The sequence below is a fragment of the Lycium ferocissimum genome, chromosome 5, assembly GCF_029784015.1.
Source record: "Lycium ferocissimum isolate CSIRO_LF1 chromosome 5, AGI_CSIRO_Lferr_CH_V1, whole genome shotgun sequence".
Lineage (NCBI taxonomy): Eukaryota > Viridiplantae > Streptophyta > Magnoliopsida > Solanales > Solanaceae > Lycium > Lycium ferocissimum.
The window spans coordinates 70,830,433-70,857,897 of NC_081346.1; the positions used below are offsets into that span (position 1 = coordinate 70,830,433).

The 27,465-nt window shown below is 36.3% G+C and overlaps 4 protein-coding genes and 1 pseudogene across 4 annotated transcripts; all 5 read left to right on the plus strand.

The window, feature by feature from the left end:
* The first annotated feature begins 234 nt into the window (after window positions 1-234).
* Window positions 235-1,641, plus strand: LOC132058520 (F-box protein CPR1-like; annotated as a pseudogene).
* Window positions 1,642-6,885: 5,244 nt separating this feature from the next.
* LOC132057277 (dnaJ protein P58IPK homolog) lies at window positions 6,886-13,773 on the plus strand. Its single transcript, XM_059449811.1, has 9 exons — window positions 6,886-7,128; window positions 8,507-8,672; window positions 9,804-10,005; window positions 10,108-10,268; window positions 10,630-10,723; window positions 11,184-11,396; window positions 11,556-11,636; window positions 12,374-12,592; window positions 13,275-13,773. The coding sequence occupies exons 1-9, from the start codon at window positions 7,023-7,025 to the stop codon at window positions 13,449-13,451; spliced, it is 1,419 nt and encodes a 472-aa protein (XP_059305794.1). The 5' UTR covers window positions 6,886-7,022; the 3' UTR covers window positions 13,452-13,773.
* Window positions 13,774-15,435: 1,662 nt separating this feature from the next.
* On the plus strand, window positions 15,436-17,326 carry LOC132057278 (serine carboxypeptidase-like 50). The gene is made up of 2 exons (XM_059449812.1): window positions 15,436-16,614; window positions 16,830-17,326. The coding sequence occupies exons 1-2, from the start codon at window positions 15,575-15,577 to the stop codon at window positions 17,182-17,184; spliced, it is 1,395 nt and encodes a 464-aa protein (XP_059305795.1). The 5' UTR covers window positions 15,436-15,574; the 3' UTR covers window positions 17,185-17,326.
* A 4,311-nt stretch (window positions 17,327-21,637) lies between these two features.
* On the plus strand, window positions 21,638-23,228 carry LOC132057279 (fasciclin-like arabinogalactan protein 12). The gene has a single exon (XM_059449813.1). It carries the CDS (start codon window positions 22,303-22,305, stop codon window positions 23,044-23,046), a length of 744 nt encoding a protein of 247 aa, XP_059305796.1. The 5' UTR covers window positions 21,638-22,302; the 3' UTR covers window positions 23,047-23,228.
* A 3,026-nt stretch (window positions 23,229-26,254) lies between these two features.
* LOC132057280 (fasciclin-like arabinogalactan protein 12) lies at window positions 26,255-27,279 on the plus strand. The gene has a single exon (XM_059449814.1). It carries the CDS (start codon window positions 26,366-26,368, stop codon window positions 27,098-27,100), a length of 735 nt encoding a protein of 244 aa, XP_059305797.1. The 5' UTR covers window positions 26,255-26,365; the 3' UTR covers window positions 27,101-27,279.
* Window positions 27,280-27,465: the final 186 nt, after the last annotated feature.

Below are 27,465 nucleotides of genomic sequence, written 5' to 3' on the forward strand. Positions count from 1 at the left end.
TATAATCATGCCGGACATTAAAGAAAAAGTTCAAGATATATTCTTCTCTTATCTCGTTGAAAAAGAAAAATGCCAATGATTTACTAGAATATCTAACAATCTTTAGATAGTTATTGTCCTTCGACGACTAAGTTATAAAACACAATCAATTGATTATCCCTAAAACGTTACTTTGAAATTTAGTATTCTTTATTTGGTCAACAATTGCACGAGCTAAGTTATAAAACACAACCAATTCAAGGTAAGTTGTACAAGTTTGCTCGCAAATTTGTTTGTAACTCTAGGTGTTGTAGCTTTCTTCTTGGTTTTCATATACTCCACTCCATGTATATGTGTGTGCCTGAAAGATTTAACATCTTCAACAAATGAACTTCTAAAGCACTCTACTTGTCCTGTCTAGGTCATGGGAATTCACTTCCAAGAGGAAATAATGATGGACATCCTCATCAGGTTACCTGTGCGATCTCTTCTTCGGTTCAAATGTCTTTCAAAATTTTGCAAGGCATTAATCACTGATCCTTACTTTAAGATGAAGCATCACATTCATGCCAAGGATTACCAAAATCTGCACAAGAGAATCAATACTACTTCACCATCCAGAATCTGCACTGGCTGATTGTGTATGCGGATTGGGATATGACACAACTAGTGATGACTATAAGATCCTTACGATTAACCTGAATGCAAGTTATTGTGACAATGTTTTGATTGAAATTCTCGCGCTAAAAGTGGTTCCTGGAGAAGAATCGGTAAATATCCTACTAGCGTTCATCGTGTTAGGGGTTTTAGGGATTGTGGTACAGATGATTTGCCATTTGTACATGGAGCATTTCATTGGCTTGGTATGTTACGATATCCTACTATCATTTCACAATATCATACTATCATTTCATTTAATAATTCAACTGAGGTATATGGAGAGATACCGTTGTTGGAGCGAATGTTAAATAGATTCCACATGCAGTTCATCGAGCATGGTGTTTCAGTATTGAGAGGAATGCTTTGCTTTTACTCTACATACAGTGATACGTGGGAGGTCACTTTTAAGTTGTGGGTAACGAAAGACTATGGTATCAAGGAATCTTGGACTAAATTAATTACAATACAAGAGGCTAATCTTTTTCATTCCGCCAGACCGAAACATATGTTTGCGGATGGTGAAGTGCTGCTGTGCTGCAAAAGTAGCGGACGTCTTAGTTCTGTATTCAGGACATCTGGAGGACCGTTTGGATTTTGGCCTCAACGTACCACCGCTAAGCAAGGAATTGTTTATACGGAGAGCTTGATCTCACCTAAATTACTTTCTTAGTGTGCCTATGTATGATCATGAAGCTTTTTCCCTTTTTCTTTTCTCGAAGATCATGTAACAATCTCTTATTCTATTAAATTTATCCATTGCTGCTAAATTTTGGGTTTTGAATGTATTTACCAAAGCTGTCAGCTTACTTATTTAGTGTCCTCGGAGGAGCCATCTCTTTGCTAAGAAGTGATTGAAACCCCCCTCTATTTCATTTCAAATGTCTGTTAACTATTAAGCTTTGGGATTATCTGCAACATGTCACCTATACTCTTGTTTGTCAACAGATTGAAGTGGATTAAATTCACTAAATAAACTGTCATTTCAGATTACTGTCTTTCTTTTTTCTTTGTAAATTTCCTATTCTGCAAGAGTTAGTTGCTGATTTTGAGCTTTTCCTTCCCATTTGCCTTTCGCCCCCAACAGTATCCACCTCCTTTTATTTCACATAGATATCAAGCAAATAATTTTTACGATTGAAGATGTTACTCACAGAAGGATGCCTACTTGAAATGTAAGTTTTATAGAAGAGTTATAAGAGCGACTATGTCATATAGTAGTGAATGTTGGGCTTCTAAAGTTCAGCATATTTAAAAGATGAATGTTGCGGCGACGCGGATGCTAAAATGAATGTGCGATTACACAAGATTAGATAAAATTAAAAATGATCACATTTGCCAGATGGTGCAAGTAGCACACATTGAAGATAAAATGAAAGAAAGTCGCTTGAGATGGTTTGGTCATGTCCTGCGTTGTATTGACCTATAGATGCATCTGTCCATAGGTGTAAAATGATAGTGAGTTAAGGTGTTAAAAGGAGATGGGTAGACCTAAAATCACATGGAAGAAAGTTGTCTCGAAAGACCTACTAATCTTTGGGATCAATGCAGACTTAGCTAAAGAAGCTAAACGAAGAATTATATTAACTAGTTCTGGTTAACTAGCTGGCAAGAAGCTGAAAATAACCCCTTAATTTGTCTCCTATCTTTCTCCCACCATACAATTACCCATGCATCCGCCATGGAATTAGTTTTCGGAACCAATATACGTGCTAATGATCAGCAAAAACTGGCAATTATAGGGTAGTAATCTCGCCTTTATAACATCAACGATAATGTTCGAACAACCACTGAGAAGATGGACGGATTTGCATATAGCCTCGATGGCTGCCTTCTCTTCAAAATATTTTCAAGTTCCAAAAACTGGTCCCGTCGACCAGTTTTTGGGTGAAATTTCACTTTCACTCGCAAAACTTTAAGTTTTTTCCAAGTAAAATGTATGTCCAAACACAACCTCAAGAACTCAAATTTTCAAATTTTAACTTCAAACTGGAGCTTAGGTCAGAATATCATATGCATTTGAAACTAATGATTTTATCAAAACCTTAAATTCTTCTTTTTCATTTGCTTCATGACTACATCTAATAGAACTGTTGGAAATAAACTCTGTGTAATACAAAGAATAAAAATATTGTCCTCTCTCCTCTCTTTATTCTTGTGTCGCCCACTTTTATTTATTCGTAGTTGTCTTATATGAAAGGCCATTGTCCCTCATTGTTGTGAAAAAAACTTTCTTGCTCCTGACATTGAATTGTGTGTTATTGGGCTTGTAAAGAGTTAGTAAAAAGGAGTGGCCTTGTACCCTTGAGAAATGGGTTGGCAAGGTGAAACGGATCAATTTTCACTGCACGTGAGATATACTTGATGTCAAATCCAAATCCGATTTTGCAAATATTATTTTGAGCTAACCCGAAACGCCGAAATATATCAAAATAAATGCTTACAATGACAACCTATATTTTCGTACATTAGTTAGTTTAATTGCGATCTACATTTTTCGAACGTTAAGACGCGTTTTTGGTCTTCACCTTTACCTCCCATAAATTGTCATCTATGGATATATAAAAGTCCATATTTCTCTTGAAGAACACACATAAAAACCTCTCTCAATCATAAAGTGCGTTTGTTTTTAAAATTTTACAATGATTTAATAAGTCTAAATGATAAGATCTATAACAAAGTTTTTAATATCACTAAAATAGTATCGATATATGATTTTCTAGAGAAGAAATTCCATCTCACTATTATAAAACTACTACCAATCACCACCTATAACCACCATCTTCAACTCAATTACCATCACCGTAAATCACCACCACAATCAATCATCACCATTACTAGCCAGAATTTACAATTGTCACTGCTAACATCCATTACCACTTCATCCACTAATTACTACTAGCAATTAGCACCATCAACCACCATTGTGTACCACCAACCACACTATTAGTTTTCACCACCAGTAACTACTACCAACCACAATCATTAACCATTATCAACCACCATCACCACTAGCTATTACATTTCCACAGACGGTAACCATGGGTCGTTTGGTAGCTGGTTAGGCGTTATGCAGGTATTGTTAATACCTGCATAAGTTATTGGAGGATTTATGTATTACATTATGCGAGAATTAGTTATGTAGGGTTTAGTTATTCGTGTATTAGTTATTTTACCTTCTAGCCGGCATAAAATAACACATCGATTACCTCATAACTTATACATTTATGAGTTATATGTGGAGTTTCTAAGTTGCAAATCAAACATCGTATTAATTTTATACATGAATAACTTAGCTCTTAACAAACTACCAAACATGGTATTACTTATGCAAGGTTTGATTTATGCAAAACTCACCTCCAAACCAGCTACCAAAAGACTAGGGGTGGCAAATGGGCAAGTTGGACTGAATTTGGGCAGGTCAAAATGGATTAAGTTAAGAAATGAGCGGGTTATTGGCTTATTGCCCTGCCCAAATGTTACTCGGGCTGAAATGGGTTAAAAGCGGGTCAAAACCTAACCCGCCCAATTCTTACTAAGCTTTAATTACCTTATTGTTCTTTTATAATTCTTTAATACCTAATAAATTATTATTTTTCTTTATTATGGTTATATATAACATATCAAATAAATAAAAAAAATTGAACACATTTTCACAAAATTTTTCATGGATCAATTTGGGTTAGATATCATTTTTTTGCACGGATTGTCCTTCTTTTGGGGTGGTCTTTAAATTTTGCCCTTCATAGTTGTGGTCTTTAAGTTTTGCCCTTCGCTTGGAAAGATCGGCAAATACCTGAGGTTCTGGGTTCGAACTCCCGCTCAGGCATAAAATAAAAAAATAATTTCGCAAGGCAGGGCAGGGGGCCGTGTATGCTGGATCCGGCATACATGCCTTAAGGAAAAACCAAAAAGTTACAGGAAAAGTCCTTTAAAAGGCGCAACTTTTTCAAGGCAGTTTGCCTTATGAGACAAATTTTTAGTTATGCCCTAAGGAAAAGTTGCTCTATCGGGCATACTTTGTTATGCCTATCCACAAGCACACTTTAGTTAAGTAACTAAAAGTATGCCCCATAAGGCAAAACTTTTCCTAAGGCATAACTAAAAGTTTGCCTCGAAAAGCAAAAAAATAAAATATATGCCTCGAAGGCAAAGTACGCATCCGGTAGACTTTTAGTTAACATAACTAAAAGTTCATGAGGCACACTTTTAAAAGATTTTTAGTGGGGGTTCAGGCTAACATGAATTTTAAGCGAAACATAAAATTATCCCAAGAAGGGTATTTCAAGGAATTGCCCCTATATATCAACCCAAATTTCAATAGACTGAGCTAAAAAATGAGTGGATCAATAACCCGTTCAAGCTTGAGTGAGTTGGCGGGTTATGATTTCGTGGGCTAAATTTGTCACCCCTACAAAAAGACCCTGCCATCATTCAAACCACCACCAACCTCGCTCATTTATCCCCGGCTATCATTATAATTTTTCTTTAAAAATATTTTATTTATATAATATTTGATTAATTACTGCTAATATTTTATATAAATTTTATATTTATTAATTTTTTAAACAAAAATATTTTACATGTTCAGATTTTGAGAAAAAACAAAAAGACTTCATGTGAAGACAAAAAAAACTAATTTCTACCACTAAAGTATGTGGTGCAGAGGATGAGGCTGCTGAGGTCTCGGATTCGAGTCCTGAGTATGAAAAAATCCTTAATAGGGAGAGCTTTTCCCGAATGAGTCCCTATGAGGCGTGAATTCAATATAATCGCGCTCCAATACGGGTACCAGACACCGGATAGGAAATAGAAAAAAAAAATGTAATTTCTTCTAATCGAAACAAATTAAATTTAAGGTAAAATTTCTCAAAACTATGAACTTTCCTACCATTTGTAACTACTCCTTTAATTATTACCATTCGTTCAAGCGATTTGTCGATGTTTTCGCGTGTATTTGTTGCCAAAGTACGGTAAAAAAAAAAAAAGGCTCCTTGATTTTAGCCTCGAATCGTAGTGGTATTAAATGAGTATATTAATATATTTTTAACCTTCTTTTCCACAGTGTAATATTCCCTTTCCTTACACGTTTCTCTTCTTCCATGCATTCTTCAACATTCAAACGTAAAAATTCAAATTTCAAATTAAATCTTCAACAGCTCTGAAAATACATTAACAAAACAACACGATCAATCAACAGCCAATGTATTTGAAGTTTTCAATATTGATTTCGTTTTTTATTTACCTATGTATTTGAAAGCATAACTAATGTATTTCTTTCCAATCAAAATGTATTTTATATTAATATAATATTTGATTAATTTGCATCACCCATGTATTTAGCGGTATGTTTTATCAATATTGATTTCATTTTATATATTTGATAGCATAACTAATGTATTTGAAGTTTCCAAACAATTTTATATTAAATCTCATGTATTTGTGTGAGTAACAATTTGCATCACCCATGTATTTGATGGGATTAATTTGAACAAAATACATAAATATATAGAAAACTTACCATGTTTTTAGCTACACCGTGTATTTGAAACTAGATGAATCGATGGAATTAATTTGAACAAAATACACAAATATATAGAAAAAACAAAAATACACCACCAACCACAATAATTGTAGTTATATCATAGAACACACACAAATACATATATTTTTCTCTCAAAACCCTAAAAACTTTCTCTCTCCGTTCTCTCGTGGGGCCATAACCACCACCATGGCTTTCAAGCAAAAACAATCACTTCCACCAAGTTGATTTTGTGGAAGAATAATCGAAAATTTCACGAGTATTTAAAACGCTTCTTTTTCCTTTTTTTTTGAAAAAAAAAGAAAAGAAAGAATACGACTAATCTTCCTGAATAGTAAATAAATTTTTTGCGAGTCTGATCATAAAAGGTAAGAAGTTATGAGAGAAAGAATGTATCATATAATATTGTTATCCAATACGTACCAGAAATGGTCAAAAACCGATAAAAGTTATATTATTTATTATTATTATTAATTAAAATAAAATGTTATTAATAATTATGTATTAATCGAAACAAATTAAATTTAATTCCCCTAACGAGAGAAAAAGCACATAGCAAATCCGACGTGTGAAGATCTCAATGGACAAACCCACAGACACCAACTAAATCAAAGACACGTGGAGATTACTGATAGGCTAATCTAACGTGGTATGACACGATAATCCTTTTAACCTTTGAACTCTTTTGTCATCACTTGTAACACAAACAAATAAACTTCACATTGTTTCAAAAAAACACAAATCTATATATATCTTTCTTTGAAATTACACACACACACACACATATATACATATATATGTTATATGTATTGTATGTATCTATAGCCAATTAAAAATCTAAATAATGGAGCCATTGATGAAACTATGGAGCTTTCTATTTACAGCATTAATACTCAACTTTATATTTGCTTGCCAACTTTTTTTTCTTCAACCCCTTGTATCTGCATTAGGTAAAGATCAAATTTTTATGATTATATTGTTTGATTCTTGATTTGGGGTTTCTTTATTTTTTTTAGCTGTAAATTTGGATACCAAGATTTGTGCATTTTTGAATGAATATATGTGATTATAATAGTGACAGTTCATTTGGAGATTTAACTTTCAAGATTTGAGCAAAAAATCTTATGATTAGAATGACTATTGAGTATTAGAGTCTATCCACTTATGTAATTTCTACTTGGAAAGTATAAAAATCATAAATTTAATTGTTAAAGAAAGTAGTAGTGAAAAAGGATAAATTTTTACTCGATTAAAATGTATATTGTTTAGGCAATTTGCTTTATTTTTCTTCTCTTTAATGTTGATAATGAGGATGTGAGGCATCATTTTAGATAAGGATGTTAGTGAAAAAAAAAGGTTAGACAGAAAGTTCAACTGTGCCAATCTTAGGTTATGCAGTAGTGAGTGAAACTATATTGGGAAAACTGATGAAAAAGGGGTGATTATATTGCTGCAGTGATGAAAATGTGGGCCATTGGTACTTAAAATGGGGGGAAGGAGCTATTGGGTTGGGGAAGGGAATTAAATTGTTGTTCGATGTTGTCTTGAGTGAGACCAGCAGTTTGTATTTGCGATAAGGATGAACCGACGAGATCATGTGCCTCTTAATATCTTTAGCGTGATTCAAATTATCACGTTTGGAGCTTGAACTAAAAACTTGAAGACGTAAGGCTAGGAATGTGTCCCACTTGGTTTAATGTGGGTGGTTTGGAGAGACGTAGGAGAGCTTTTGAGGGAGTAGAGTCGATCTTTTTTCAGTTGAGGAGTAGTGTCCGATCTCTTATTTTCTTTTGGCGCACCCATAGATTTCCTGGTTGTATAGATGATTGGGTGGAGTTTGTAGAGAATCATATCCTGTTGTAGATGATTTACCTGTTGGTGTACCCGTTGTATGCGGTCAATTTTTGGCCATGTTTATGAATGAAAATACGTTTACTTGATAAAAAAAAATACTTCAATATTTTTTTGCTCATATTTGTCAAAGCTCATTTTTCTTGGTTGAAATGGGGAGGCTCTTGATGAGAATGATTATTTCTTATTATTCAAGCTCCTGCTAGCATCAAGTAATGTAAGTTGCATCTTATCGAGGGGCGGTTTTAATACTTAATGGGAAGGGAGTTTCATGCCTACTCGTTATGTGTCTAAGCTCCCCTCTCCAATTATTGCTGTTAGGATCAAGGAGATAATCTTCATGTAAGGGATGAAACATCAGGGTTTATTTATCCATCTAGTTAGGAAACACAAAGGAGCATGCTTTACAGATTTTTTGTCTCGTAATTGAAGTGGCGCATATTGTTCTCTGATATTTTTGCTACTCTTGACGTGTAGACACCAAACCTGGTGATGCTGCTGCATTGTTTGAGAGAGTTACAAAAAATGTAAAAGTTAAGAAATACAGTGAGGCACTTAATGATCTAAATGCAGCCATAGAGGCAGACCCAGCGCTTTCAGAGGCGTATTGGCACCGTGCATCTCTCCTTCGTCAATTGTGCAGGTTGAAATCAATAATTTATTTATTTATTTTTCTTATGCCAGCTCAAAACTCATGTATGCCTTTGATTCTAGAGATCAATTCACTAGCATATTAGAAGTGGGGTCTTCCTGATAATAGCTTGCTTGATGTATGTGGACATATATTTTAGACGCTTCCTATCATCTTCCATTTAATGCTGGGTAGATTTGCAGCTTCTAGACAGCAAAGAATTACGATGATAGTGTTTGTTTAGTAGGGTGGGCAACAACAACATACCCAGTGTAATCCCACAAGTGGGGTCTAGGGAGGGTGATGTGTATGTAGACCTTACCCCTACCTTGTGAAGGTAGAGAGGTTGTTTCTGATAGACCCTCGGCTCAAGAAAAGCCAGCAGGTTTGAAAAGTAAATACAGTAGTGAAAAAACCATGTTGCAAATAACGTAGAAAAGAATAGTAACAACAAATAATACAATAATTGAACCATGTTTAGTAGGGTATCCATTCAGCGTATTGTGCGTATTGTGGGATTTCACTGGGTATGATGTTGTTGTTGTTGTTTCAGCTAGTCTAGAATAAATGTAGGTTCGAGATATCTATGTTGCTAGCTGTGTGGATATGGAACACCCGTTTGTATTATGTCCGGACTCCGGAGCTTGAATGTGGCGGAGGTAGGATTTTTGCCAAGGGAATTCAAAAAAAAAAAAAATCACCTAAAGCTAAAAAGATGCTTCACTGTGGTTAGCAAGACTTGAACTTGTGTCCTCTAAGAGAATTTGAATTCCCCTTTACCACTGAGCTGAGCTTCTGGCTTGAGTCAGGGAGATTCAACATTTAATATAATACATAAAAGACAGATTTGACCCTATATATAAAGTGTAACTTACCGACAAAGGGTGTTTGGATCCCCTTCCTTCTACCTAAATCCGCCCATGCTTGAATATACCAGTATATCCTCAAAACTACTGTTCCCAGAGTCAACTCCTGTACCTCTTCATTCATTGGCATCTTCCTCAAGTTACCTAAATATCTCAAATTGTGGGCTACTTACTTTTGAATGGTGCATAAATGTTTCTATGATCCCTCAAGCCTTGTTTCTGATTAGTTAGCATTCAAGCATCTATGATTTTGGAGATCTCTTTTTGGCTAATGTAGATATGAGGAATCAGAAAAAAGCTACAAAAAGTTTCTGGAGATGAAACCAAGAGACTCAGCTGCAGAGAAGGAGCTTTCTCAGTTGCTCCAAGCCAAGAGCGCTTTTGATTCAGCTACCAGCCTGTTGGACACAGGTGACATTAAAAAAGCATTGGAATATATTGATAAAGTCGTACTCGTTTTCTCTCCAGCATGCTCCAAGGTATTCATTCTAACAATTTGAGGTTTTTGTCATCTTTAAGGATGTGGTTGTATTGTATTATTGATGTACCAATAATAATGTCTTCTACTTATGAATTTCTAGGCCAAACTCCTTAAGGTGAAGCTATTGCTAGCAGATAAAGATTATTCTGGTGTCATATTGGAGGCAGGATACATGCTTAAAGAGGATGAAGATAATCTGGAGGCTTTGCTGTTAAGAGGCCGTGCCTACTACTATCTAGCCGATCATGATGTTGCCTTAAGGTATGCCTGACAAACTATCAATTTGGTCCACTCTGTCCTGCCTCCCACTACACCAATCCAAGAAAAGGGAATTCAGCATAAAGGTGAAAGAGAGAACCCCAAAAAAGGAATTTTTACATTGTATTGCCATCTAATAGCCGGCAAATGTATATCTTTTGTATATTAATGTATATTTACATATAATATACATATTTTATACATAGCTAATGTATAATTTTTATATATTTGGCTAGTGGCTGTAATTATTTTGGACAAGTGGCCAAATTTATAACTTCCCTTTAAAAAATGGAGGGAATATTTGGAAAAAACCTAACGTTATGCTATGGAGATTTCTAAAGAAGCTTTTTACACCCTTCTTCAGGCACTACCAAAAAGGTCTCCGTTCAGACCCAGAGCATGGGGAATTGAAGAAAACGTATTTTGGCTTGAAAAACTTGCTGAAAAAGACTAAAAGTGTAAGCCTCCTTATCTTCCCTTTATCCTGTTTCTAGGCGTTTGGCCATAGATTTCAAATATTTCTCAATTTATTTGGAATTTATGGAGTTGGAATTGGAGTTGAAGATGGAGTTGTGTTTGGTTATACTTTTTGCAAAGAATATTTGAAGCCATGTTCATGTTCAGTTGGAGTTGTGTTTGGTTATACTTTTTGCAAAGTATGTTTGGAGCGATGTTCATGCTTGAATGTATTTAAATACAACTTCAAAAGTGAAATTTAAGTTGGAAAATAGTAACCTGCTTTCCAAATTTGAAATACAACTTCAAGTTGGACTTGGAATTTTCATGGCCAAACACTGATTTTCAAGTAAAGTGAAAAAGTATTCCGGAAAAAAAGTGAATGACTTTTATGGCCAAACAGGTCCATGTCTCCAAGAGGTGCTACAATGTGAAATTCTCAAACCCTAAGCTTTCATGCAGGCAGAAGATAATGCAAGTAAGGGTAAGCTTCGTCTTGCCGTGGAGGAGTACAAAGCAGCCTTGGCAATGGACCCCAACCATTCTGCACATAATGTAAATCTTCATCTTGGTTTGTGTAAAGTCTTGGTGAAGCTGGGAAGGGGGAAGGATGCTATATCAAGCTGTTCAGAAGCCCTTGAGCTTGATGGAGAGCTTATTGATGCTCTAGTGCAGGTTCTTTCTTTATCCGATTTTTACTATTTTCAACCTTTAAACAAATACAGTCAATGACATTAGGATGACCGAATTGTATTAGACCAAGTTGTTTGCTTAGAAATATCTAGTTTCCACCATAAAAAATGCTGAATCTTTGGGTTGGACATATTTTTGCAGAGGGGTGAAGCCAAGCTTCTAACAGAAGATTGGGAGGGAGCTGTTGCAGATCTGAAAGAAGCAGCTGAAAAATCTCCTCAGGTTTGTTGGCAACATTTTGCTGTGGTTTTCTTTTTCCCTTTTTAAACCTCTTCTCCTCAGCGTAATGTTTCTTAATGTAGTATACTACATCTAAGATGAGACAAAACGTTGGCAGGACAACTCAATCTTGCCCAACACCTGGTAGATATATGATATGATATGTGTTTTTCTCATAACAAGGATTAGATTTTGCAAGTTTTGTGCTCCCTCTGTTCCAATTTATGTGAAGTTTATGTGAAGGTATTTGACTGGGCACGGAGTTTAAGAGAAAAGGAAGACTTTTCAAACTTTCGGTCTGAAATACGCCGTAGAAATTTTGTGACTATAAATCATCTCATTAAGGCTAAAATAGAAAATTAAAAGTGAAAATGTTACTAAAATAGATGCGTCATTCTTTTTGGAACTGACTAAAAAGGAAAGAGTGTTGCATAAATTGGGACGGAGGGAGTAATAATATGACCAAAAAGTCGGCATATGAAAAGGAAAAGAAAAAGATACATGATTCAGTGCGCCTCCAAGTAAAGTAAAGTCGTTCCTTTTGACTTAAACTAAGTTCGTATGGTTTTTGTTCAAGCGATTGTTGTTGCTTATCTGCTGATTTTTGTATATGAATCCATATATGTATGTATGTATGTATGTATGTACGTATATATATGTATGTATGTGGCCCTTTCTTTCGAGGTTATCTTTTTAGCCTTAATCTGGTAATCAAATAATCCCGAAGTACACTTCTATAGGATAGGAATATTCGTGAAGCGCTGATGAGGGCTGAGAGATCATTGAAATTGAGTCAAAGGAAGGATTGGTACAAGATCTTGGGAGTGTCAAAGACAGCATCTGTATCAGAGATTAAAAGGGCATACAAAAAGCTTGCTCTGCAATGGCATCCTGACAAGAACGTTGAAAACAGAGAAGAAGCCGAAAACAAGTTTCGTGAAATAGCAGCTGCATATGAGGTTTGTCTTTGTTTCTTCCCCATTATTTTCGTTTGATCTGTTCGGTTCTTAGTTGGTTTTGCAACAGTCTTAAGATACCTCATAATGGATGGCAACATTCTTAATAGCTCCAAATTTTTGATATTTTGGGGGTCATTTTATTCTACAAGATATCTTTATGAGCAACAGCAGTGACCAGATTATGCTAAAAAGTTTCCGACAATCCTTTGCCAATTTGGTTCTTTTACTGTATCAGAGATATTTGGCCCAGTGCATGTTTCCTGGTTTAGTGTTCCAACATGTGGTTTTCTTGCTCCATACGTACTGGAAATATTTGTTAATGAGAGGAATGACATCTATGGTCCCTTATCCTGGCTGGGTAGTAGATTCAAAAAAGTCCCTTAAGTATTAACTGGGTAGTTTTGGTCCTTTAAGTTTGGCAAAAGTGAGCACTTTTTGTCTCCGTCAAATATTTACAGACTATGATTGTTAAATATCACATAAATTAATTTGAAAATGTGCATAATCTGTGTTCAGATAATGTTGTATAAAATGGTCTGTTTTCAACTTTCTACCCTTAGTTTCTCCTCTATTAGCGCATTTTGAGGATGTTATTTTGTTTAATCGTGATTTGGAAAACAAAGAATAAAATACCCGTTAGGACTTTCTGCTAGTTGTCTGAATGGCATGCATCTCTTAACAGGTTCTCGGGGATGAGGAAAAACGTACACGATATGATCAGGGAGAAGACATTGATGACATGGGTTCAGGAATGGGCGGTGGGGGATTCAACCCATTTGGCGGAGGAGGAGGGCAGCAGTATACGTTCCACTTTGAAGGTGGTTTTCCAGGTGGGGGATTTGGCGGATTCCATTTTTGACCTCCATGGTGTTCGTTTGTCATGTTTCCCAATGGCTTTGCCAAGAAACTCCTCACATGGTTGCTGCAAGGGATGCACAACACAAAGTACAGTAGGCTATTATACTCATTCCCGAGAAGTTTTTGCTTCGCGAATACCATTTTTTCTTTCTTTTATGTATTCAGTAGCAGTAGACTTGAGGAGAATTGAGAATTATTCGGATCGATAACAGGTCCATGTGTAACTTCCTAACTCGAATGGAATGTTGTGGAGCAGATAACTGATGTAGTTACATTATCAAATACTAGTTATTCTGAAGCCAAGTGACAGAAGATTCGAATTACTTTCTCATTTCTATACTGGCTAATTTGGAATAGAGGCATGGTTGGTTGAGGGGTTAATTGATGGTCATCAAACTTATTTTTTGTAACATTTAAGTCACAAAATTATTTTTGTAAAAGTAATCACTAAACTAGCTATATTTGTAATACTAAAGTGACGGAATTAGTTTTTGTAACAGTAAAATTACTAGATTATGAGTTAGTTGTCTAGGAAATGCATATTACTGGAAAGTTAAACTTTTGGCGTTGGATAATGATCATTTTGTCACTGCGTACTCTCTGTGAGAAATCTTTGCCTCAAAAATTTACCTTTTCATTTTTAAACAAAACCAATCAAAAAGATAGTGGCAAAAGAATGTTAATTAAGAACCGATGTCTCATGCCGACCCCGGCTGCAGTTGGTACTACACTATTACATCCAAAAACAAATCCAATGTCTATAAGGCGAATTTACGACACTTGAGGAAAATAGTAGTTGTGGTGCTAAGGGCACTGCGTGGAAGGTTTCTCCTTGGTGGCGAGGGTTCAAATCTGTCCAACAACATATTTTTATATCTTACTTGTGGAATCACACTGGATATGTTGTTGAGCACAACAATTGATAGAGTATGATGAAAAGAGAAACATGAGTATAAAAAATTACATTTCATCAATAATTGAAGGATAATTTAATAAGTTGAAGGTGCTCTTTTTCTATACGTTTCTTTTCACTAATCATTCACTATCTTAATATTAAAGTTCGGTTGAACTTGGTGGCAATATAAAAGGTAAGATTTATATTAATTAAAAAGGGTACAATAATTGCTCAACACTTTCATGCTCAGAATTAGATAATAGATAAGAGGATGCTCAGATGGGTGTGTGGGCATGTTCGGAGAGATATGATTAGGAATAAAGTTGTACGGGATAATGTGGGAGTGGCATCAGTGGTAGACAATATGAGGGAAGTAAGGCCGAGGTGGTTCCGGCATGGGAAGCGGAGGCCGAGGATGCGTAGGTAAGGAGGTGCGAGAGGTTGGTTGTAGCAGGAGTTAGGAAAGATAAAAGTAGACCGAAGAAAAACTTGGGGAGGTGATTAGACAAGACATGGTATAGCTTCAGCTGAATGAGGACATGACCTTAAATAAGAAAATATGGAGGTCGAGAATTAGGGTAGAAAGTTAATAGGTAGCTAAGTTTTTAATAGTAATATTCAGTTTTCCCGTAGTTTCTTATTTCTCGATATATATTACTATTTCTTGTCATATCTATTTTGTATCTTGCTATTTTACCGTCTCTTTCTTACAATCTTGTGCCAATTACTTTTCCTGTGAGGGGTCTAGCGGAAACAAATCTTGCTACTTTCTCTTTTATCGGCGCCCGATAGGTACACAGGCTTCTCTGGTACAAAATGGGCCACTTCAAATAGGTTCATTGCTCCGGCCCAGAATACGTTTAATCCAACATGGGATAGGAACCGAACTGTCTCACGACGTTCTAAACCCGCCCCCTCAGGACTACCAGTAGCTTCGGTCACTGGCTACCATGACCCAAACGAAAGTAAAAAGACTTCGTCTCAAGGGCATTTCCGCCAATCACTTAAACAGTGCCAACCTAAAAAGAGCGATGGAAAGTGGATTTAAGGTTCGATAGTCTCACTTATGGGATTATACCGGCTATTACTTGAATTCTCAGAGATAAGAATATCCGCCTGTGTAGTAGAATATTTACCTTGTACTTATGGACAAGTGCACAACAATAAAAATTAAGGCATTTTCTTATCTTTAGTACCTCTACTTTATAACTGACACAGGTCAATCATCAATGCCCTTGTTGGAGCTACCATCAATGGAGTCCAAAATAAAACAACTACACCTCTTTATACTCCTCTTATTACTCACCAATTGCTTATCATCATTAGCAATAACTCTTGAATCTTCCTTTCCTGAAGAAGCACTCCCAACAAAATCAGGCTACCTAATAGTTAACACAACAACTAATTCATCAATTTTTTACACTTTTTATGAAGCTCAAAAACCAAGAACCAATCTTTATGAAACCCCAATTCTCGTTTGGCTTCAAGGTGGTCCTGGTTGTTCTTCTATGCTTGGAAACTTCTATGAATTAGGCCCTTTTCGCGTTTCGTTTTCTCTCAGGCATAACGTCGAACACCTTACGCTCGAACAAAATCCAGGGTCCTGGAATCGTGTTTTCGGGATCCTTTTTCTTGATAATCCAATTGGAACTGGATTTAGTATTGCTACAAGTCCAGATGAGATACCAAGAAACCAACATGAAGTTGCTAGACATCTTTTTACTGCTGTAACCAAATTTATCGCGTTGGATCGTCTGTTTGAAAATCGACCTATTTATCTCACTGGTGAAAGTTATGCTGGAAAATATGTGCCATCATTTGGTTACTATACACTGAAAAAGAACGAGGGGTTGCCTAAATCGAGACGATTAAATTTAGCTGGGATTGCTATTGGTAATGGACTAACTGACCCTGAAACTCAAGTGGGAACTCATGCTTTAAGTGCTTATTATTCAGGGTTGATTAATGAAAAGCAAAAGGTGAAATTGGAAATGCTTCAAAAGGAAGCAATTCAACTTACTAGAAATGGAAATTGGAGCGAGGCAACGAGTGCTAGATCAAAGGTGTTGGGGACCTTGAGTAATATGACTGGGCTTGCGACTTTATATGATTTTAGGAGGCTAAAGACTTATGAAGATGAATTGGTTGCTAAGTTTTTAAGCAATGTAGAGATTAAGAGGGCTCTAAAAGCGAGAGAATCGATAGCTTTCGACGTGTGCAGTGATTTGGTAGGCAAAGTGTTGCACGAGGACGTGATGAAAAGTGTGAGGTACTGTTGGTTTTTTAAAGATGGTGCAGCAGCAAAAAGATTAAACATTGAAATTGTACTTGAAAACAGAAAATCTGCAGAATAAAACTCAAAATACTAAAATATCTTACCAAACGTATCTAAATAAATTTAAATTTAAACAAAGACTCGTCCTGCAACTAAACTACTTATTATTGTTCTAGTAAATTTGCAGTAACAAAAGCAATTTTCAACAGGTACATGGTGGAGTTCTTGGTTAAGAATACTAAGGTGTTGTTATACCAGGGGCTGTGTGATTTGAGGGATGGAGTGGTGTCAACGGAGGCATGGATGAAGGAGATGAAGTGGGACGGAATTGGAAAGTTTTTGGAGGCGGAGCGGAATGTTTGGAGAGTGAACGGCGAGCTTGCTGGATATATGCAGAAGTGGGAGAATTTGACCCATGTTGTGGTAATGAACGCAGGACATCTTGTGCCTACCGATCAAGCAGTGAATTCTCAGGCAATGATTGAAGATTGGGTATTGGAAAAAGGATTGTTCTCCACGGGTCAGATTAAGCAAAAGCCTAGCAATATTGGTAAATCGCTTTGAGTTGCTTTCTGGCATGTGCTCCTCTGTTGCTGTACTTGCGCTATGACTTCCTACAAATTTGAGTTTTATGCTTGTTGTATCAATTCCTTACACGAAGTTTGAAATGTCTTAAATAGAAATAAAAGGCAAAACTTTCTGATAATTGCAAGCAGTGTTCATTTCACCATCACTAGTTTATCCTGCTCCCATTGCTTGTTCTTCCTTGATATTCACATTTCATGTTTTCTGGGAATGAAAAACTAAGAGTGTGTCTGGTATGAGGAAAACATTTTCTAGGAAAACAATGAGGAAAATGACTTCCATTACAATTTCCATAGATGACATTTTAAGTTCAGTGTCTCCTCCTCCCCACCCAACCAATGCCCCAAACCCTTGACCAACCCACCCCCCGTCACCCCGAACCCCCACTTCCCAAAGTGTTTTGCTAGATTGGATATGCTCTTGCTTACGTACCAAACACTAGAAAATAAGCAAAAAAACCCATTTGTTTTCAAATAAAAAAAATCATGGAAAACATTTTCCTTCGTACCAAACACACCCTAAGATGTTGCATCCTAACAATTCAGATGCACTGCAGTTACAGGTACATGGCCCATCAAATAGGTGTGATCTTAAGAAAAATAGATAATTGTGGAGGGGCTTGAAGATTAGTAGGGAATGACACAATTTTCATGGTTAATTGATAGACATAATTTACTCACCAAGATAAGGTAACGTCGCTCTGGAAACACAGCATTTGTTCAAATAATATCATCCTATTTTCAGTTTATTCACACAAGTGCTCTATTTAATTTCTCGTAGTCATTCTTCCAGACTAAGTTAATAACGAATTTGGGAGGTAAGTATTTCATTCTCTTGCCTCAAGGTGGAGTAGATTAACCAAGACAGGTGACTCTGTCAATTATTGCTTAGAAATTGTCAATGATTGAAAAGAAAAAGAGTAATATTTTGAAGGTCAGCATCTAATCTCATATAATATGTGTTTAGATAAAGAAAGCGCACGTCATCGGAGGAAGAACACTATTTTCTTTGGTTTGAAGAGGAAAACAAACAACATTGGCCAATAACACCATTAGACCTGTGTATATTTTCTTCGACAACAATAGAAGTAGCTTGTTCTTCTGCCGAGGGTCAACTGGAAACAGCCTACCTACCTGCTAAGGTGTAGGGGTAAGGTCTGCATACACTCTATCCTCCCCAGACCCCACTTTGTGGGATTTCATTGGGTATGTTGTTGTTGTTGTACAATAGAAGTAGCTAAAGGTATTCAATCTCCTCCTTCCTGCTCCTTCAAACATAGGGATTTCATTCTTATAAAGATCTGTTATTTACTCAATATTGACACTTTCATCCTAGCTCCACCCAGATTTTTATTGTGGAGTCCATGTGAGTACTAGCAGTGGACCACCTCAAGCTCCTTTTTTACCTTATTGCCTCATGCAACATATGCGTACTGTTTTGAGGTGATAAATGAGAAGGGGAAAATCAGTTAGGATCTCTCTAAGCTAAAGCCATTTCATTGACAAAAGATGACAGTCAGACTGAAGCAACAAATGTCAGAATTAAGGTTTCCAAAACATGGCTGGATTGGAAACATTCTAGTATCCCAAGGCAAAAGCCATATGCAGTGATACATTTAAGAAATTATTTCACCAAGGGTACTACTACCTGGATCCAAGAATAGCAACATGGACTTGATGCCTCCGCGGAAGCTTTTTGATAACCGTGACCCAAAAGTCAGCATAGGAAAGAAAAAAGAATCATTTTCTGTCTGCAGTCTAAGTGTGGTCCTTCCTTTTGACTCGAACCAAGTTAGCGTGGTTTTTGCACAAGCGATTTGTTGTTCTTTTTGTGGGCCTTTCTGTAGAGGTGTATCTTTTTAGCCTTAATCTATGAACACTTCTATAGGATATAAATATTTGTCTTTGTTGCTCGGACCCTTCAAAATCCCCGTTGCACCAGTGTCGATCCGATATGATTTGGGTGTGAGATCCACATCGGATTTGGTCACCTTACCTTGGGTGGTTTGGACTACATTTATGACCAAGCAGGATAGATTAATTGGGTATTTGGTTTGATTTTCGGGTTCATGTCATATATAGTTATATAAAGTATGGAAATGTTTTGCTATAACACGAGATATTTTGTGAGATGTTTATAAAGAATTGAATCTTATTAGTTTTAGTTCAATAACTTTTATTAATCAAGGTACATACTTATATATGTCAAAGGGGAGCTTTGGAGCAACGGTAAAGTTGTCTCCGTGTGACCTATAAGTCATGGATTCGAGCTGTGGAGTCAGCTCTTGATGCTTGTATCCGGATATCCTGCCTACATTATACCCCCTTGGGGTGCAGCCTTCCCCAGACCCTGCGTGAAACACGAGATGCTTCGTGAACAAGGTCTGTCCTTTATATACTATATATGTTGTAGTATACATTTATTGGCCGTATCTCCTCACAGTATCTGCACCTGGATCCATAACCCTGAATCCTAAAATTTATGTGATGAAGAATCTAACCTCTAGATCTGCATCCGAGTCCGAGCAACATAGATATTCGTGAGACACTGATGAGGGAGGAGAGATCTTTGAAATTGAACCAACGGAAAGATTGGTACAAGATTTTGGGAGTGTCAAAGATATGGTCTGTATTAGAGATCAAAAAGGCGTACAGAAAGCTTGTTCTGCAATGACATCCTGAAAAGAATGTTGACAACAGAGAAGAAGCAGAAACAAGTTTCGTGAAATACCAGCCGCATATGAGGTTTGTTGCTTTGTTTTTTTCCATCTTTTCAGATTTCGTTTGATCCGTGGCTGTTTCTGTTCTTACTTGGTTTTGCAATTGTTGTGTGATACCTGATATATTGGTGGACAGAATTCTTAATAGCTTCAACCTTTTCATTATTTTGGGTCATCTTATTTTATTCTACAAGATATCTTTGTGTGCATCGGCGGTGACCAGATCAAGCTTAAAAGTTTCTGAAAACCCTTTGCCAATCTGGCCATTTTACTACTGTGTCAAAGATATTGGGTTTTCCATGTTTTCTGGGTTAGTTTTCCGATTTGTGGTTTTTTGGCTCTATACATACTGAAAATATTTGTAAGTAGCTACTTTGCAATGTTAGATTGATAACACAAGTGAGAAATTTCAGATAAAGTAGTTTGGAAATATTATGTCAGTGCATGGTGGGTGGTGACATTTATGGGTTGAATTTGTATGCCAATCTGTTAACAGATAGCGTTGTGTAAAATGGTCTTTCTTCAACTTTTCCCCTGTTTGCTTCTCCTTTATTATCATTTTGCCGAACATTACTTTGCTATAATCGTGATTTGAAAAAGGATGACTTCTTTGAACATTTGGCTATTTGTCTCAATGTCATGCCAGTCATCCTTTGAACATTTTGCTATTTGTCTCAATGTCATGCCTCTCTTACCAGATCCTCGGCTGTGAGGAAAAACGTACATGATATGACGGGGGAGAAGACATCGTGATATGGGTTCAGGAATGGGAGGCGGGGTGGGGAGGGGGTGTGGGGTTTTGTTTGGGTTGGGGGGGGGGGGTTCAACCCATTCGGCGGAGGACCGCAGCCGCTTAATTCCACTCTGAAGGAGGATTTCCAGGTGGGGGATTTAGCGGATTCCACTTTTTACCTCGATGGTGTTTGTTTTTCATGTTTTCTTAATGGCGTTGCCAAGGAACTCCTCACATGGTTGCTGCAAGGATGCACAGTACAAAGTACAGAAGGCTCTTATACTCCTCTCCAAGAAGTTCTGCTCTGTGGTTACCATTTTTTGTCTTTCTTCTCTAATGGAATGTTGTGGAGCGGGTAACTGATGTAGTTAACATTATCAAATATAGTAGTTCTTCTGATACTTATTTTAATTACTTTCTCATTTTATGCTGGCTAATTTGAGATAAACGCGTGGTTAATTGAGTGATGCATACTGGTACACATGGTCAATTCTATGCTATCTGCCACCAGAAACAAGGTAGAGTGAAGTTCTTCATGCCAAGTAAAGACTTGAGGGGGACAACTTGAATTTCTTCACTAAAATGTTCAACTATTGTTGAAGGATAATCTTTTGCAACTAATGCATGATCATCATGTACTTCTTTTGAGTAATAATATACTCAATCTAGCACTATCTTGTCTAGACTCTGAGTTTGGATGAATTTAAATGGAGAAACATAGTTAGTGAGGATTTATGTAGCCCTCAACTTATTTGGGACTTGAATGTTTACTCTTAGCCGCTAAACTTTTGTTATATTATCTTTGTCATGCATTGATATTGCAAAATCATACCTAATAACCAACAAATTGATGTACGAGTATAATCTTTTTTGTGTTGCATTACATTATCATTAGCTGTACCAATATATTCTGGATTGTGACCAATCAAGTTGCAACTTGCAACAGTACTAGCCTTCTTGTCCCACCATTTGGATCAATGATGATTGATGATGATTATTCCCCTGTAATATTTTAGCAGTTGAGTACATATTCCAACTAGAAAGATTGTACCCCAGCAGAAATTACAATAGAGAACTGAATGGGATTCACAACTTCAAAATAATTTAAACTTTTCCCATCTGTTTTTCCTTCAATCACAAGCAAACAACCAGCAGCTGCTATAACATCATCAAAAAACTATTATCCACTTGCTCACCTTATATGTAAACCTTTCACCAAACATCACCCTCCTTTGCTTTCATCCCAATAGTCCACTAACTTTTTTCCATCCCTTTCCCCTTTTTTTTTATACCAGTGGTGTTTGGGCCACCTTGCGCGCACTTTGACTAATTGCGTGGGATATGTGTTACCTCCCACCAACACAAGTATCGAGTAACTATCCACCAAGGCTTGGATAGATGGGAAAAAAATCACCTAGTATTTTTACTACTGCTAGAATTTGAACTTGAAACCTCATGATTCTCAATTCATTTCCTTTCATCCCAATACCCACTAACTTTTTCTCTATCCTTTTCCCTTTTGTAGTTTTCTTAATTGCTTTAGAGCAAGAAATTTACACCCTCATTATATAAATGGTGCAGTCTCCTTTTGCCACCACCAGAACAACTTCAACTTAAGCTTTAAGTAAAAAGGAAAAGCACAAAAATGAAACACAACTTAGTGTCACCCTTTCTCTTCTTGTTTCTCCAATGCATTGGCATTTTGGCTCAAGGTCCATCTCCATCTCCAATTCCACCACCTGCTCAAGCTTCCGCTCCTGCTCCGGGACCACCTGGCCCTACTAATGTGACAAAGATCCTAGAAAAGGCAGGACAATGTTCGACGTTTATCCGGTTGTTACAAACCACTGAAGAAATCAGCCAAATTACCTCATTACTCAACAATTCCAACAGCATCACTATCTTTGTGCCACCAGATAATGCATTTTTGAGCATGAAAGCTGGGACTTTGAATTCCTTTAATGCTCAACAGAAATCAGAACTGATCAAATTCCACATTCTCCCTCAATACTTCTCACTTTCCCAGTTCCAAACTGCTAGCAACCCGGTCCAGACACAAGCCGGTGGAACCAGTAACCGCGAATTCCCTATCAACATAACAACAAATGGGACTTCAGTGAATATAACAACTGGAATTGTCAATGCAAGTATCTCTAATACAATTTACATTGATAGCCAACTAGCTATTTATCAAGTGGACAAGGTTCTTCTCCCATTGCAATTCTTTGTACCGCCAGCACCGACACCCGCTCCTTCACCACCAAACCCGAAAAAGAAAGATGATTCGTCGGATTCTGACTCTGCTTCCTCTGTATCTTCTGGTGCAATCAACTCGCCCCACGGCCTTCTCTTCTTTTTGGCTTTGTTTTCTTTTGTATATTTGAGCTAATAAGTTGAAGTTGCTGTTATTATGCATGCAGTGTTGTGATTTCATTTAATTGTAAGTTTGGGTATTGCCATTTAATTGTAGTGCTTGCATGCATGCATTGTTGTGATTTCACTTAACTGTAATTTTGGTCTTCTGCCATTTAAATTTGGTTTGGCTTTACTCTACCAGATTTTCAGTAAGAACTTTCTTGCTTTTTATTAGCTTGTTATAATTTATGAACTGGGATTGTCTCATATCGGAAGGGTAAAATGAGTATGAAAGCTTTATATATTATAGTTTTTTCCAGCTTTATTTAAAGTTTGAATTTAAAATTTAGATGTATAAGTTTTAAATTTAAACGAATTCTAAAGATGATTATTCCGACCATCCTTCTTTCAACTCTATACATACAAGCCTGCACTGGAAAGTGGTTAAGTAAATTTGCATTATATTGTATCCTAGAAAGACTTGTCTATCATCCCCTTAAGGTGTAAATACACATAATCAAGTTATTTACAAGGTAATAAAAAGGTTAAGTTTTACAATAATCATTACTGACTGCATGGTAAAAATGATAATTAGTCATTTATCACTTGTTAAACTACATTTAATAGTTTAAAACAAAAAAAAAAAAAAAGTTTACAATGTCAATGTATATACCAATGCCCTTCCAATTTATGTTTTCCTCTTTAACTGTTTCTATCAAAGTTAGGTTTCTGCTAATCCTGAAGCATATACAAGTGAAAATATGGAGGACAAAGTTTCTCAATAGCTTTAAACCCGTTATTATGGAGTCCGTCTTATTTAAAGCTTAAATTGTTAGAGAGATCATACTTTTATTAACTTAATTTTGTCTTCAACTCGTCCTCTCACGTGCTGATTTGATTCTTAATTTTGTGTTCAATATGCACTGTATAGCAATGACTCAGGTCACTACAAGTAATTTTGTCATTTTCTGGCTAACCATTCTCTGATTTAGTTTAAAGAGAGAAAACCTGAGTTTGTTTAACTTGCAAATAGTACAATTACTCCTATGATTAGCAAAACACCCTACACTCAACCTTAATCATCAAACTGAATTTTCAGATGAACTGTTGAGGTTCTTTCACAATGTAGTAAATGAGAGCCAATCATTCTTCTACTGATTATCCAATTCAAACGAGCGGAGTACTTGTCTCCTCTTTTTTCCTCCACCTTTCTCTTGTAATTGATTTTTTAGACTAACAAGGAATTGTTACTTTGTTAGTGTTACAATAAAAGTATCTACTCAATTATTGCTCATTACAATTTCGTCAATTAACCATTAAGAAGCATCATTGCAATTTCATTAATTAACAATTAAGAAGCATCATTGAAAAAAAAAAAAAAAAAGGAAATTTTGTAGATGAGAAAAGCTTTGTGGATAAGAAAAATCCCTTTCCTCATTCCCTACCTAGCACTTACATTTTATTTTATCCTAATTAATCGAATTTATTCGAGAAAGATAGTACTTTTAAAGCCAAGAGGTTGATACCGAAATTTTAAATCAACTTATTGATCTCTTGTAGTTCAGAAATTTGTCGGAAATCTCCAGTTAATTTACTCTTGTAGTCCTAGCCGTATAAGGCTAGGACTATGTGTATGTACCCATGCAATGTTGTACCTAAGTAGCAAGTACAACCCAGAGGTTGATACCGAAATTTTAAATCAACTTATTGATCTTATGGTAAGGAAAGTTTTCTTCTGATTCCAATTCTTGCACTTACAGTTCAGATATTTGTCGGAAATCGCCAGTTAGGTTACTCTTGTAGTCCTAGCCGTATAAGATGGATACTAGGCACTATGTGTACGTACCCATGCAATGTTGTACCTAAGGGAGGGAAAATGATCCTCATTTAACTATCTAACAAGTATAGCCCAGAAATTAAAATCAGAGTTGATTAATACCAATGGAGGTTTCCTAAAATCTTCAGTTAACTGCTAACTTTTGGTTATACTGTTTTATCATGAATTTAAATTGCAAAACACACCTTATAACCAATAAAGTAATTGTCTGATTGATTACAAGTAGTTATCTTACATTAATAACCTCATCAGTTGTACCAATATGTTGTCTATTGTGACAGTTGAAATTACATCTTAATTTGCCCTCCAGTCCACCATAACCATTGTGATTATTGTCCTGTAAATATAGTGCATTGCATATTTTCCCCCATAGGATCCTCAGTACCTAACAGAAAAGCTACCTGATACATGAATCATTCCGCATTCACATATGGTTCAGAGAAGGGACCCACCCCAAGAATGATGAGTAGGCAGAAAGATATCCTCGCGTGTTATCAGCGGTATATATATTGATTATATGGCTTGTGTAACAACCCCGTCCGTATATATATATATATATATATATATATATGTAGTATATATATATGATATTATCCGCTTTGGGCCTAGGCCCGCATAGCTTTAAAACGCGTCACTAGGAGATAAGACATTCTTACTTATATACCCAGCACCTCTCCTGTGTTATGTCGATATGAGACTTTCCTCCTAAGCCGGGATGTCATAGCTTGAACCCGTGACCTATAAGCTATGTTGTTAGGACTCTCCAAAATATTGCCACACTTGTGTCGAATCCTCAAAAAATGTATTTCCTCCGTTTCAATTTATTTGACCTGATTCAAAGTACGACGGTCAAACTAACTAATTTTCGTGACTTAGGACGTAGGAGCTCTAGTCTTTTTGAAATTAAATTTACAAATTTAGAAACTAAATAAGTACTATAAGTCACAATAACTAACACTTCAATATATTGAAAAAATTTGACAAAGTTTGTGACAAAGAAAGCATCGTTTGACTCTCCAAACAGTAACTAGGATACACAAAATGAATCACAAAGGGAATAGTACTTTTGGAGTTGATCCGACATGCATCCGGCAACCTTTTTTTTGAAGGATCCGAGAAACATAGCCAATAGGTCACATAGAGATAATTTTACCATCGCTCCAAGATTCACTTTCGCTCAGTATCTAGCACAAAAACAAAAAACTGAACAGTACCCACAAAAATATAAATTTACCTCCACTATTTCCAGGTTGTTTTTCCTCCCTTCATAAGCAAACTAGCAGCTGCTCTGAGATTATCAAAAACTTAATGATGTTCCATCTCACCTTAAATTGCACTCTTTCACCTAACTTTACACTCATTTTCTTCCATCAAAATACCCCACAAATCTTTTCCTTTCATTGTTTTCATATCAAGAAATCCATCCTCTCAACATATAAATAACACATTCTACAACTCTCCCTCCACAACACCTACCAAATTGAACCAAAAAAAACCCTCCAAGAAAAGCAAAAAAATGAAACATATATTCTTGATCTTGTTCCTTTTCTTCTTGAAATGCATTGGCATTTTGGCTCAAGCTCCTGCTCCAGCTCCAGGTCCACCACCTCCGCTAAATGTGACAAAGATCCTCGAAAAAGCAGGCCAGTGCTCGACATTTATCCGTCTACTTCAGACCACAGAACAACTCAATGAAATCACCTCACAACTCAACAATTCAAACAATGGAATCACTATGTTTGTGCCAACAGATAATGCATTCTTGACCATGAAAGCAGGAACATTGAACTCTTTCAATGATCAACAAAAAGCTGAACTTATCCAATTCCATATTCTCCCTACATACTATTCATCCACTCAATTCCAAACTGCTAGCAACCCTTTAAGGACACAGGCTGGAGGAACAAGCAACAGAGAATTTCCTATAAATATAACGACGACGGGGAATTCAATTAACATTACAACCGGGGTTGTGAATGCAAGTGCTTCAAGTACTATATATACTGATGACCACCTGGCTATATATCAAGTGGACAAAGTTCTTCTTCCTTTAAAATTCTTTGTTGCTCCAGCTCCAGCACCAGCACCTACGTCTATAACGCCGAAAAAGAAAGCGGGATCCTCTGGTTCTTCATCTAAACAAGATGCTTCCTCTGCTACTTCTATGTTTCAAGAAATGTATAAAGGGGTGATCTACAAAGGGGGAATTTTCCTTTTCTTCTTTTCTGCTGCATTTTCTTGGAGTATATAAGTATGATGTTAGTATTTGTATGCATGTATGGTTGTGATTCTTTACCTACATTTATTTGGGATTGAATTTTGAGTGTTAAAATGGTCTTGCTATTATTTGTTTTTTTTGAAGACTTCATCTTGGTTATTAGTTGGTATTTGTATTCAAGAGGTATATAAAAAATACAGTGGATTATTCTTCATCGGGCCTGAATAAAGCTCAAGGCACCTTATATCGCTGCAAAACATAAGGGTATTCATATTACAGATCTTACTAATTAAAATATTAAGGTGTAAACTTGTAATTATTTCCAAAGTAGCATCAATAAAATATGAGAATTTTTGGAATTGACTATCAATTTATGGGATCGCAACCTAATTTTTTTG

Excerpts from the sequence above, each read along its gene's own strand:
- LOC132057277 (XM_059449811.1), top strand. The coding sequence starts at position 7,023 with ATGGAGCCATTGATGAAACTATGGAGCTTTCTATTTACAGCATTAATA. Across the intron at positions 10,724-11,183 it reads TGCTGAAAAAGACTAAAAGT|GCAGAAGATAATGCAAGTAA; the intron begins GTAAGCCTCCTT and ends GCTTTCATGCAG. Across the intron at positions 11,397-11,555 it reads TTATTGATGCTCTAGTGCAG|AGGGGTGAAGCCAAGCTTCT; the intron begins GTTCTTTCTTTA and ends ATATTTTTGCAG.
- LOC132057278 (XM_059449812.1), top strand. The coding sequence starts at position 15,575 with ATGCCCTTGTTGGAGCTACCATCAATGGAGTCCAAAATAAAACAACTA. Across the intron at positions 16,615-16,829 it reads GACGTGATGAAAAGTGTGAG|GTACATGGTGGAGTTCTTGG; the intron begins GTACTGTTGGTT and ends AATTTTCAACAG.
- LOC132057279 (XM_059449813.1), top strand. The coding sequence starts at position 22,303 with ATGAAACACAACTTAGTGTCACCCTTTCTCTTCTTGTTTCTCCAATGC.
- LOC132057280 (XM_059449814.1), top strand. The coding sequence starts at position 26,366 with ATGAAACATATATTCTTGATCTTGTTCCTTTTCTTCTTGAAATGCATT.